This window comes from Eulemur rufifrons, chromosome 6 (assembly GCF_041146395.1).
Source record: "Eulemur rufifrons isolate Redbay chromosome 6, OSU_ERuf_1, whole genome shotgun sequence".
Lineage (NCBI taxonomy): Eukaryota > Metazoa > Chordata > Mammalia > Primates > Lemuridae > Eulemur > Eulemur rufifrons.
Window position 1 is genome coordinate 49,863,646 of NC_090988.1, and position 13,931 is coordinate 49,877,576.

At 37.1% G+C, this 13,931-nt stretch overlaps 1 protein-coding gene across 2 annotated transcripts in view; it reads left to right on the forward strand.

Annotated features, from left to right (window-relative positions):
• The window catches only part of INTS4 (integrator complex subunit 4), a 96,018-nt gene that overhangs the window by 37,543 nt on the left and 44,544 nt on the right, over positions 1-13,931 (forward strand). For both annotated transcript variants that reach the window (XM_069470982.1, XM_069470981.1), the window contains exons 9-11: positions 4,075-4,146; positions 5,959-6,133; positions 12,140-12,345. In XM_069470982.1, the coding sequence (XP_069327083.1) occupies positions 4,075-4,146; positions 5,959-6,133; positions 12,140-12,345 (453 nt within the window). The remainder of the gene's footprint in view (positions 1-4,074; positions 4,147-5,958; positions 6,134-12,139; positions 12,346-13,931) is intronic.

A 13,931-nucleotide genomic window follows, 5' to 3' on the forward strand; every position in this document is an offset into this window, starting at 1 on the left:
ATATCTTTAGGATTTTCTATATATAATCATGTCATCTGCAAACAGGGACAATTTGACTTTCTTCTTTATAATTTGGATGCCCTTTATTTCTTTCTCTTGCCTACTTGCTCTAGTTAGGACTTCCAGTGTATATTGAATAGAAATAGCAAGTGGGCATCCTTGTCTTTCTTGTTCCTGATCCTAGAGAAAGGACTTTCAGTTTTTCCCCATTTAGTATAATGTTAGCTATGGATTTGTCATATATGGCCTTTATTATGTTGAGATACATACCTTCTATACCTAATTTGTTGAGTGTTTTTGTCATGAAGGGATGTTGAATTTTCTTAAAGGCTTTTTTTGTGTGTCTATTGAAATGATCATATGGTTTTTGTCTTTCTTTCTGTTAGTATGGTTTATCACATTTATTGATTTGTGCATGTTAAGCTATCCTTGCATCCCTGAGATGAATCCCGTTTGATCATAGTGAATGATCTTTTTAATGAACTATTGGATCAATATACTAGTATCTTGCTGAGAATTTGTGCATAAATACCTGTATGCATATAGGAATGGCCTATGTTTCTTCTTTTGTTTTGTCCTTGTCTAATTTTGAAATCAGGGTAATGCTGGCCTCATAAAATAACTTTAGAAGTATTCCCTCCTCTTCAATTTTTTGGAATTGTTTGAAGAGAATTGGTATTAGTTCTTCTTTAAAAGTTTGATAGAATTCAATAGTGAAGCCATCAGGTCCTAGGCTTTTTCTTTGATAGAAAACTTTTTTTTCTTTTTTCCTGCAATGAATTTTATTGAATGCAAAGGTCATATTCCTTTATGAGAAATAAGAAACTGAAATCAAATTGTACAACCAAGCATCATGAGATAAACCAGTGATAAAGTCTGCTCAGATCGTACCAGAGCAGATACCAGAAAACTTTTTATTATTGATTCAATTTCCTCACTTATTAGTATGTTCGGGTTTCTTATTTCTTCATAATTTAATCTTGGTAGGTCATATGTATATAGGAATTTATCTATTTCTTCCATATTATGAAAATTGTTGCCATATAGTTTATAATAGTTTCTTTTTTTTCTTTTGTTTTTGTTTTTATTTTTGTATAGATCTCCTCTGTGGTCACATAATAGTTTCTTATGATCATTTGTATTTCAGTGGTATCAGTTATAATGTCTCCTTTTCATCTCTGATTTTATTTATTTGAATCTTCTTTTTTGTGAGCCTAGCTAAAGGTTTGTTAATTTTGTTTTATCTTTTCAAAAAACCAACACTTCGTTTTGTTGATCTTTTGAAATTTTTTTAGTCTTTATTTTGGGTTTCTTTTTTTTTTTTTTTTTGAGACAGAGTTTCGCTCTGTCACCCTGGGTAGAATGCAGTGCTGTCATTATAGCTCACTCCAACCTCAAACTCCTGGGCTCAAGTGATACTCCTGCCTCAGCCTCCCAAGTAGCTGGGACTACAGGCGTGCACCACCACGCCAGGCTAATTTTTTCTGGTTTTGGTAGAGATGGGGTCTCACTCTTGCTCATTCTGGTCTCCAACTCCTGGCCTCAAGGGATCCTCCTGCCTTGGCCTTCCAGAGTGCTAGGATTTCAGGTGTAAGCCCCTGCACCTGGCCATTTTAGTCTTTATTTTGTTATTTCTTTTCTGAGTTTTATTATTTTCTTCCTTTCTCATTGTTGGGCTTAGTTTGCTCAGAGACACCATCTTACCTCAACATATTTGCCTTGGTTAAAGTAGACCAGAATGTAGGTATTTTTCTGATTGGTGAGATGCACTTTATGATGAACGCATTATCTTTTTGCCCCAAATCTGCTCCTCCTGTATTTTCATGAATGATGCTATCATGCACTAAGTCATGAACCAGAGGAATCTGGGAATATTTTTTCTATGTCCGGTATCCATTGAGTTACCAACTCTTACCAGTTAAACCTTCTTGACATCTCATAAATTCATCCCTTCTCTATTTCCACTGGCCCCACATTAAGTTAGGTCTCACCATTTTTCAAATAGATTTCTATGCTATAGGGCTCTTTGAATTTATGGATTTAAGATGCAAAGCTCCAGCTGTTCTTAGATGACACTGAAAATTTAATGCAAGTAATGATATGTAATTTTTTGAGGCCCAAATTTGAATAGTACCCCCTCTGTGCTGCTGTGTTGGGAGGGAGCTCAGCTGAAAGCATTGGAGGAGGGCACTGGAAATTATAGATGGAGTAACTCAATGTAAAGTTATTAAAACTTTCATTCTTTGTGGGGAAAAGCCAATGGTCAATGCAGGAAAACTAAAGAGTTAGGAGATCTTAAAAATTTATAGTTCTTATTTGTAAAATTGATATTTGGATTAGAAAATGAATGTTAGATTTCGCATTAGATCAGATCTGTGTAATAAACAACTAGACTGCATGGGAATAAGAAAAAGTAGTTTTGAAACTACTTCAGTCAAAAATAGTACAACTGTTGTTCTCCTTGAATCGTAGGAAAGGTGTTAACTTGGGTAAGGATATTCACAAAGAACATGTAATTTTCTATTAAAAATGTGATTGGAAAAAAGATCCTATCCTGTATAAGCATTTCCATGTTTATTGAAAATTAAAGAAGGTCTCAGAGATATTCCTGAAGAATATCTAGGGCCTACTCCAATAGCTTCCTAAATTGGTCTCTTTGCTTTCATTTGGATTCCTTGTGGTCCACTGGCCACACTATTGTAAGATGGCCTTTATGAAATATAAATGTATGTTCTCCCTTACTTGAAATGAGCAAGTTACTTAATCTTAGCCTCAAATTTTCATCTAAACAATGGAGATGATAAAGGTACATTCTTTATGGGATTATTGGGAGGAATAAATTTGAAAACTATAAGTAAAATATTTTACACACTGTTTAGCTTATTAAGTGTTTAGTTGAGATTATCTAGTTATTATTCATAAGACAAACCCCTTACCATGACAAGCAAGGCCTTTTATGATCCTGTCTGTCCTGCCTCATTTTCAGCACTCCCATACTATGTTCCTTTCCTAAAACCACTTAATGCTTCATTCACATGGCATCTTTCTTACTTCATTTGCACTATGGTTTCCAATTTCCCAGATCTACCTCTGCCTGCCTCTACTCTGCACTGCTTGTTCTCTTCATTTGCATAGCATTCTTTATAGATGTGTCTTATAATATTTCATAACATACTGCAGTTATGTCTTTGCTTATCAGTTTCCCTCACAAGTCTGTGAGATCATTGACTGTAGAGTTGATATCTTTTTATTTTTGTATTTTTGTTCTGATAACTGTAGGCATATAATTGAATAGTTGCTAAATAAATATTTTTATTTCTTTATTTAACTTTTGAGATAGGGTCTGGCTCTGTTGCCTGAGCTAGAGTGCAGTGGTGTCATCATAGCTCACTGCAACCTGAAGCTCCTGGGCTCAAGTGATCCTCCTGCCTGAGCCTCCCAGGTATCTGGGACTATAGGTGTGCACCACCACACCCAGCTAATTTTTAAAATTTTTTGTAAAGATGAGGTCTCACTGTGTAGCCCAGGCTAATCTCAAACTCCTGTCCTCAAACAATCCTCCGGCCTCAGCTTCCCAAAGTGCTAGGATAGTGAGCCATCACTCTTGGCAGCATTTATTTTACTGAATGTGTGAATAAATGAACACATGAATGGAATGAATGAAAAGGAGTGGAGAATAGTGGTTAAGTTGCAGAGGATTCTGGAACCAGGCTTATATCCCAGCTCTTCAGTTCACTCTTTGTGACCTTGAATGTGTTACTTAATCTTTTTATATCTCCTTTTCCCCATATATAAAATGAGACTAATAATAGTTTTTACTTTGTTAGGGTTATAGTAAGGATTAAATGAGTTAATATATGTATAAATCTCTTAGAATAGTACATGACACATAGTAAGCTCTATTTAGGTGTTAGCTGCTGCTTATATTTTTGTTATTTTCCTGATGATTCAGAATCCATAGATATCTTTACTATCATGAATAATGTTGTCTTTATTCATTTATGTTGGCTGCAAACTTTGAATTTAAGATAATGTTTAAATCATGAAAGTTATACTGGATTCTTTCTTTTTTAGGGCTCTATGGAGCAAGTCAGTTCTCATTTCTTGGAGCAGACTCTTGACAAGAAGCTGATGTCAGATCTGAGGGTAACTTGAATTCTTCGTTGTTTAAACTGGGTTTCTGTAACCAGTATCAGTGTGGCTATATGCTGAGTTGTGTTGATTTAATTTAGCAGCCCATGCATTTGTTAAATTGATGTAGGGTGACTAGATTACATTTTAATTTAAAATGTAGTGAATTGAACCAAATTATAATACAAGCTATGCCATTAAATTTTGTATTATTATAATGAAATATTTTTTACAGGTTGTGTTTTACAAAGAAGGGGAAAGATTAACTTTCCGTTTGTTAGAAACTACAAAGGTCTGTTCTTATTTTGTGAAATAGTATGACATTTTAGGACGCCTTTTCAACAGCTATTCTCATGGAAGAGTGATCTCCAAACACTAACAAAGTGCCTCTTATAGAATGCCCTTAAGCTTTGACTGTGATGGTTTTCTAACATGATTGGTGGGACCAAATATGAGTCTGAGAATATGATATGTACAGTCATTGTCAGTGCCTCAATTTTTTAATTATAAAAGTGATAATAAAGAGTTAAAGAATTTTTAATAAATAGAAGGAAAGGGGAAACAATTTACCGATATTCCTCTTACTCTAATGCAATGACTTTGGTCATTTTGGTATATTTCTCCCAGCTCCTTTTCTTATGCATGTTTTAAACATTGCATTATTGTATGTAGATAATTTCATAGTCTACTTGTTACATTTGCCACTATATCATGTGCTTTTTTCGTATTGCAACTTCATACTTAGCATTTTTACAGATTACATAATATTCTGTTAAGTAGATGTGCCATAACTTTTTAGCCCTTTTAATATATTAGACATTTAGATTCTCCTGATTTTTCCACCATTATAAATCACATAAATGGTATCATCATCTTGCATATTAGCTCTTTTTTTTCTGCGTTATTTCATAAGATAAATTCTTAGGAGTGATTATAGAGTTGACATCTCTGCTTCATGAAACATTGCCATATGGCTTTCCTGCAGAGCATTGCCTTGATTTGAGGTTGGTGTTTGATTTTAAGTGTTCTTTGTGTGTGATGTGGTAGAAGTGTAAAGAAGGAAGTGCTCGTGGTGAATGGGGAGGGGTGGGTGATGCAAAGGTTTCTGAGACATGTCACAAGGTACAAGCTTTAATGCTGGACCTGACCCACATTCTTGCAGGCTCAGGTGCTCTATCTCATCGTTGCCTCTTAGATGATCAGCATGAGGTTATGGATTCACACTACGAAGGTTCATGAGAGGCTGATGTATAAATCAGAGTGCTAGTTCATTCATTTATGATGAGAGCCATAACTATCAAGTGGACTGGATATTTGCTTTTGCCAACCAGTATATTCTCCCTTAGGCAATCTGTATAGAAAGTGAACTTACTAGAAGATTGTTTGGTGAGCACACTGTTGCTCAAGCAGAGCACAGTGTTACTAAGTAGAGGATTGCTTTTACTGAGATTGAAAGCAATTGTTTTCTAGAATCAATGTGTTGTCTACCCAAATCATTGTTTGAAGGGACACTGCCATTATTTACTTCTCTGGTACTCCTTTTCCTATGTCGTTGCCATGGCAAACTAAACCACCTGTCTGATCAACACATTTTTTAGCTATCTTAATCCTCTTTAATTAGGTTAATCTCAGCTGTTATAGACCTATGAGCCTTTGGTTCCACTTTTAATTGAATTTGCATTTCTCTGCCCTAAACTCCTGAGTAATTTTTAAAAAGTGTAACTCTCAGAGAGCAATTTTATTTCCTACCTTCCCATGTTCTCAGGGTGCACCTTAATGTCCCTTCATGAACCTCTTGCAATTGGTAATTGTTGTTGTCCCCTCCAGAGGAAACGTACTGCACATGAGCGTGCCAAGGAACTGTACAGTTCCGGGGAGTTTTCCAGCGGCAGGAAGTGGGGAGACGATGCTCCCAAGGAAGAAGTAGATACTGGGGCTGTGAACTTGATTGAGTCGGGAGCTTGTGGAGCTTTTGTTCATGGATTGGAAGATGAGATGTATGGTAAGTATGACTGCATAATAATAGTTCTCATTTGCTGAGTGACTGCTGTGTGTCATGCGTTGTACTGGGTGCTATACATGCATTGTCTTGTTTAGTCTTCACAGTCACTCTGTGAAATACTTATTATGATTTTTACAAATCATAATTTTACATATTTTACAAACAAAAGAGGCTGAGGCCCAGATAGTATGATATAGTGGGCAAGGGCATGGGCTTGGGGTTCAGTTAGTCTATATTCAGATTCCAGCTTTTCACAAAATGGTGATAAAAATAACTATTTTTCTGAGTTGTAAGAATTAAACGAGATCATATGTACATAAAGCACTGGGTGCAATGCATGACCTATTCATAGTAAGCACTTAATAATTGGTAGTAAAAATTGATATTATTAATAATAACAGTAACTTGGTATTAGTCACTCAGCCAGTAAGAGACAGAACCAAGATTTAAACCTAAGTATGTCTGACTGGAAACCCTTTATATGTCTGATAAGGACTTTATTTTACCTTCATTTTTAAAAGACATTTTTGTGGGAACAGAATTCTAGATTAGTAAGATTTTTTCCCCCAGTCTTTTAAAGATGTTGTTTCATAGTTTTCTGTTGAGAAGTCTGCTGTCATTTTTATCTTCCTCTGTATATAATGTGTCTTTTTCCCTCAGGCTGCTTTTAAGATTTTTTTCCTTATCACCGTTTTTAAGCAATTTGATTATGATATGTCTAAGTGTAGTTTCCTTCAAGTTTCTTATGCTTGGAGTTTGATGAACTTCTTGGGTCAAATAGTTTATAGTTTTCATCACATTTGGAAAATTCTTGGCTATTATTTCTTAAATATTTCTCTGGCTTCATGGCCATTTGGGAGTCCCGTTGTCCTGCAGCTCACTGATGCTCTATTTTTTCTTATTCTTTTCTTTTCTCTCTCTGTCTCTCTCTCTCTTTTTCTTTTTTTTTTGTTTTTACAGTTTTTATTTTCTCTTTGTGTTTCATTTTGGATAGTATCTATTGCTTTGTCTTTGAGTTCACTAATCTTTTCTTCTGCAGTGGCTAATCTGATGTTAATCTCATACAGAGTATTTTTCACCTCAGATGTATACTTTTCATCCCTAGAAGTTTGATTAGAATTTGGGTCTTTTTAATATCTTACATGTTTTTATTTAACATGCTTAATCTTTTCTCCAGCTTTTTCAATAGATAATACATTTATAACTGTCCTGCTATCCTTGTCTACTAGATCTGTTACTTCTATGATTCCTGGGTTGGTTTTGGCTGATTTTTCTCCTCCTATATTATTCTGCTTCTGTGCATGTCCAATAATTAAAAAAAAATGTTTTTGTAAAGACAGAGTCTTGCTAGGTTTCCCAGGCTGATCTGAAAGTTCTGGCCTCAGGCAATCCTTCTGCCTCAACCTCCCAAAGTGCTTGGATAACAGGTGTGAGCCACTGCGCCTGGCCAGTGTCTGATAATTTTTAACTGGATGCCAGACATCTAATTGTGAATTTTACTTTATTTCGATACTGAACATTATTTTATTCCTGTTACTATCCTTGGGGTTTGTTCTGATATGCATTTTGCTCAGGTCTTATTTTTAAGCTTTTTTGGACAGGACCAGAGCAGCATTTGGTTTAGAGCTTATTTTTCTCCATTACTGAAGAAAATCTCTCCTGAATAAACTGCAGTATTATAGGCCCCGTGTGAGCGCTAGAGATTGTTTTCTTTAGTCCTTTTGAGTGGTTCTTTTCCAGGCCTCACACATCAGAACTCAGCTGAAGACCTGAGAGGGACCCTCTGCAGATCTCACAGCTCTTTACCTCTCTTTGATAAAGAGATATCGCTGTGCAGTTCCTTCCTTTCTGGTAATTTGCCCTGTGAACTCTAGCCACATTGGCCTCCCTAGACTCCCAGCTCTTGTCTTCTCAACTCTGGAACCTGGAACTCTCTAAACACTAAACCACTGTAATCATAGAACTCACCTCATCTATTTCCCATTTCTCAGAGATTGCTATCCTTTATTGCCTGATGTCCAGTGTCTGGAATGCTGTTGTTTTGTGTATTTTGTCTCTTGTCCTAAAAGGATAAAGCTGGTCCTTGTTACTCTATCTTATAATACATGTTCCATAAAGCCCTTGTGATTTCCGTAATATGATGCTATTTGTCTCACATAGATAGAATGGCAGTGCTTTGAGTGGTTGACTCCAGCCTCTTCATTTTCAGTGAGAGTAACGGACCTGGGGAAGTAATGTTTTTTTTTTTTTGAGGCAGAGTCTCACTCTGTTGCCCAGGCTAGAGTGAGTGCCGTGGCGTCAGCCTAGCTCACAGCAACCTCAAACTCCTGGGCTCAAGCGATCCTCCTGTCTCAGCCTCCCGAGTAGCTGGGACTACAGGCATGCGCCACCATGCCCGGCTAATTTTTTCTATATATTTTTAGCTGTCCATATAATTTCTTTCTATTTTTAGTAGAGATGGGGTCTCGCTCTTGCTCAGGCTGGTCACGAAGGAAGTAATGTTGATTGTCTAAATTTTACAGTAAATTTGTGTCAGAGACAGGATTAGAACGCAGGTCTTAAAAATGCCTATAAAATATACCTACGTGATGAGTGCGATGTGCACTGTCTGGGGAATGGACACGCTTGAAGCTCAGACTCGGGGGGATGGGGGGGCATGGGGGGACATGGGCAATATATATAACCTGAACTTTTGTACCCCCATAATAAGCTGAAATTAAAAAAAAGAAAAAAAAATACTTATAAAAAATCATCTCAGGATAGAACTTCTTAGAAGGGCAAGAATATTATTTTTGAAAGACAGTTTTTTATCAGTAGGTAAGAATTGGGTTACCCTATCCAATTTGCTCTAAGATGTTCTCTATGTGTAGAAATTGGTTAAAGCTTCCTTTTCTTTTTTATTCTCTATGAAGTTGCAACATGAATTACAGTTCAAATAGTATTAGATAATAAGGAAGTCCAGTTATTAAAATCCATTTTACCCAAAGATGAGTAACTGAAGCCTATTTTATTTTGTGTTTTTTTTTTTTTTTTTTTTTTTTTTTTTTTGAGACAAAGTCTCTCTCTGTTGCCCAGGCTAGAGTGCCATGGCGCCAGCCTCGCTCACAGCAACCTCAAACTATTGGGCTCAAGCAATCCTCCTGCCTCAGCCTCCCAAGTAGCTGGGACTACAGGCATGCACCACCATGCCCGGCTAATTTTTTTCTATATATTTTTAGTTGTCCTTATAATTTCTTTCTATTTTTAGTAGAAATGGGGTCTCGCTCTTGCTCAGGCTGGTTTCGAACTCCTGAGCTCAAACAATCCACCCGCTTCAGCCTCCCAGAGTGCTAGGATTACAGGCATGAGCCACCATGCCCGGCCTTTATTTTGTTTCTATTAGCATTTTGCTTTGTTAATTTTTATAATTGAATTTTGTCACTATTAATGTTTATATTGTTTAGTTATACGGCTTTCAGCTTGTCACTAAGATTTAATTAAATTAACTTCAGTTTAGAGAGTGAGTAGACGAAAACCAGGTATCAGATATGACAGCTTTCTAATTTTATCACATTTATAAAACTCTGGGTAAATTTGGGTTTTAGGGGCGCATTGCTCAGAATGAAAGAGAGCCTTATTTCATTTGGCTGTAGACTCTAGTATAGTATCACACACACTTTTTGTCTTCTAATTCATCCATGGTTTACTTCCCTTTTGGGGTTTTGTGCATGCAGTTCTTCTGCCTAGAAAGGCCTTTTTCTTTCTTTTGATTTAGCAGCTCCTTCAGGTATCATTTTAGGGATCACTTGTTCCAGAAATCCACCTCTGATCCCATTGACTGGGCTATATGCCTCTTGCGCGTTTTCTTACATTCCCTGTGCTTTTCCACGGTAGCACTCATCACTTTGTAATACAATTAACTATTCTTGTCTGTAAGCTTTGGGAGGCAGTCTTATTCTTGTTCATCTTTGTGTCTTTAGTACTAAGTCCAAAGCTAGTAAGTAGCTAAGTCAGCTCTGATTACACATTTTCAGATACTGAGGATCAGTCTTTTTTTTCTAGTATAGCAGATTCTCTGCCCTGGATCCTTAAGGAGTCTGTGACATATTTTCAACATTCCAGAATGTTCAGTGGAAAATGTAAATTTACTTGCCTGTAGCGTGGCTGGACAAGCAGAGTTAAACACCAGATTTCTTTGCTTCTGCTTGGAATTGCATTAGCTCAGGTCACACTGATTATCTCACGCTGATCAGAAGTTCCTCTGTGATTCCCTTGATGGACTTGCACAGGTTACACACGAGTCACTGTGGTTTAATGGATAAAACCCTAGGAAGAAGAGTCAGCACTTAACATGTTTGGGTTCATCTCTAGCTTACTTTATAATTATTAGCAATTTCACGCTTAAATTATATTATTATGAAGTGAGCCAGGTGTGGTGGCATGCACCTGTAATCGCAGTTACTTGAGAGACTGAGGCAGGAGGACTCTTGAGCCCAGGAGTTCAAGACCAGCCTGGGCAATATACAAGGGCTGTCTGGAAAGTATCCAGCCATTGTTAATATGTAATTTTCATATTACATGGCTGTATGCTTTTCGGACAGCCCTCATGTATAGCAAAACCCCATATCTGTCTAAAAATATGTATATTATTGTGATATGTTAAGTGTAGAAAATAGTTCCCTTCTGATGAAAAGGAGGAATTCATAACTATCAAGGAAAATTCAAATCATCTCTCTTTAATGTAGTAACTCTACTTTTAATGTGTCCATAAGACCTTTCTTATACAGGGAACAAATTGTGTTTGTGAGTGTTAACCACAACTTTAGGTTTTATTGTTTTGTTTTGAAACTGTATATTTTGTTGGAGAACCATTTGGGAACTACTGGAACAAAACAGCCATGTATGGAAGTCTTATTAACATTGTCTATATCTTACTCATTTCTCATGTCTGTATCCTAGCACTTTGTACAGGGCCTGGCATATAGTACGTGTTCAGGAAACATTTATTGGTGAATGAACGAAGGGCTTCCAGGTTACAGTGGCTGTATTGTTACATGTTCTGAGCAGGCAAAGGGGTAAAAGACATGCCTCAGTTTTCAAGGTTCTTATAGAACCCATACTATGCCCTAGCTAATATTGATCGAGCTTTTTAACATACGCCAGGCAGTGTGCTTTGTGCTTTACCTGCATTATCTCATTTAGTCCTCACAACTTTGTAAGGAAATGGATATTATGTCACATTTAACAGATAAGAAAATTGAGGTGCTAAGAAATTAAGTTACTTATTTGAGATCACCCTCCAAGTTAGTGGAGGGATCACTCTCCATAATTTGTCCTGAGACTTCTATCATTCCAAAGCATGTCCCCCTAACTACTACATGATGCTAGCCTAGAATCCATAGACCTGGGTACTAGCCTTATCTCTGCGCTCACTCACTTTGAGGTAAGATAATTTACTTTGCTGAATCTTATCTCTAAAATGAGAATAATCATATTTAACCTATTTTAATCTTAATAATGATGGTAATATTTAATAACTGATTTTTTAAAAAATACTTTACTGTGGTCAGAATATTGAGATAAGTAAGACAACTTATTAATAGTTTTCAAGAAATTCACTTCATGTAGACAGACATGTGACTTGATCACATGTATGTGGAATCAGACTTAAACTTTTGTCCTTGTGACACCAAACTTCATGTTCTTAGATCAATGTGAAGACAGTGTCTAAAACTGTGGCATGGAGATCTCCCAGGGAGAGTTTGTAGAGTGAGATGAGTAGAGAATGAAAGACAGCCTGAAGAAGAAAGAATCTATCCTGGATTTTTTCTATGGCTCTTAACTTGATGCACAGTTGTTTCCTTTATAATTTTTTTTTTCCTAGGAGACAGGGTCTCACTATGTTGCCCAGGCTGGCCTTGAACTCCTGTGCTCAACTGATCCTCCTGCCTCAGCCTCCTGAGTAATTGGGAGTTGTGTGCCACTGTGTGCACTGATGTGCACTTTTATTTGTCCCCTTTTCTCTAGAGGTCCGTATTGCTGCTGTGGAAGCTCTCTGCATGCTGGCCCAGTCTTCACCCTCTTTTGCTGAGAAGTGCCTTGATTTCCTGGTTGACATGTTTAATGATGAAATTGAGGAAGTACGTCTGCAGTCCATACATACTATGCGAAAAATCTCTAACAATATCACTCTTCGAGAAGATCAGCTTGACACTGTCCTGGCTGTGCTAGAGGTGAGTGTTTCCAGTTTGTTACTCATTTCCTCATCAAATATCTGCTAAGTGCCCCCCCCCCCCCTTTTAAAATCAGGTATTGTGCTTGGTATTGGTGATACAACAGTATGTCAGGCAGAACAGTGCTGCCTTCCCAACACACTCCTTGCCCAAGATGGAGGAAACTGACTGTTAAACAGAAGTATAAATAAGCCTGGTCTTGCTCTGATCAGGAAAGGATAGGGTGCCCTGAGAATAGAGAGAGTATCTAACCTGAATTGGCTGAAGTGAGGTTGGAAGTATAGGGAAGAAAGAATAAATGCTATAGTGGACACTTCAAGGAGGAGTAGGACGTGAAGAGGCATCTTTTTTTCAAGGAGGGAGTGGCACTGGTGGTAGGGTGTAAAGGTATCAAACAGAAGGAGCAATTTCCAAAGATCCAGAGGTAAGAGAAAATATGATATATTCAAGGACTTAAAAGGAGTTTATTATAATGATAGCATAGAGATGAAAAGGTGGGAGAGGGGAGGAAGTGGCTATAAATAAAGCAGGGGCCAAATAATGAAGAGTTCTTTTTCAGCTTTTGATTTCATTCTTCTAGCGAATCAGGCCATTATAGCAGGGAAGCTTCTTAGGGATCTATTCATTCAAACCTGTAGTTTTATAGAGAAAAAACTAAGTTGTCTGAGCAAGTTAGTGGCTGCACCAGGATATGAATGCAGATTCGCTTCCCAGGCTATACCTCTCTGTGTAGTTCTTGAATTATTCTTCTAAAGTGTCTAGATTTTATTTGCAAATACTGAAGTTTTTCAAGGTATTCGTAAATGGGATTTGCCCTCTGGTTTCCATTTGTGGGAGATGGGGTTCAGATGTGAAAGGGATAGCAATTTGATGCTCAGTTATTAGCAGACTTCTTACAGATTTCTACAACATACTTTAGAAAACAGATTGGGTGCTTTGGTTTTGAAAGTCCCTACCATTCTCTCAGTTGCTTAGCACTTCTATTAAGATTTTTCCTGAATTTTAAATCTTTATTTATAATTTTTCCTAATATGATAAGTTTACATTTTGTTTATTGTTCTTCATGGGTAGTCTCATACTCTAGCTACTCTGTTCCTTTTTGACTTTCTTTTCCACTATTTCTCACCTTGAACTTTATGTTGTAGTCACTTCCCAGCACTTCATGCTTTTCCTCACCATTTTGTCGTCACTGTAATTTTTCCCTCTGCCCACAAAACTTTCACTTTTCACCTAGCAGACTTCTGCTTATTCCCGCAGCCTGCATTAGGCAGCACATCCAGGAAGCCTTCCTTCACTGCTGCCCCCACCCCTGGGTGCGCTGAAGGCTACTCCTTTGTATTTCCATGACACCCTGTATATACTGCTTTAGGATTTTTCAGTAATTTTCTATCTCACAAGACTCAGCTTCTTAAAGGGGGTCCTGGCTTTTTTCATTTTTTTATTCCCCGTGCTTTACAGTGTCTGGCACAATTAGGAAGTCAGTAAATGTTTGCTGAGTAGTTGAGCTATGTTTTGATGTATAGAATTGTTCACAGAGCCACAGGTATGCTTGTTTGTGAGTGCTTTTATATATAATTTGTATAAGT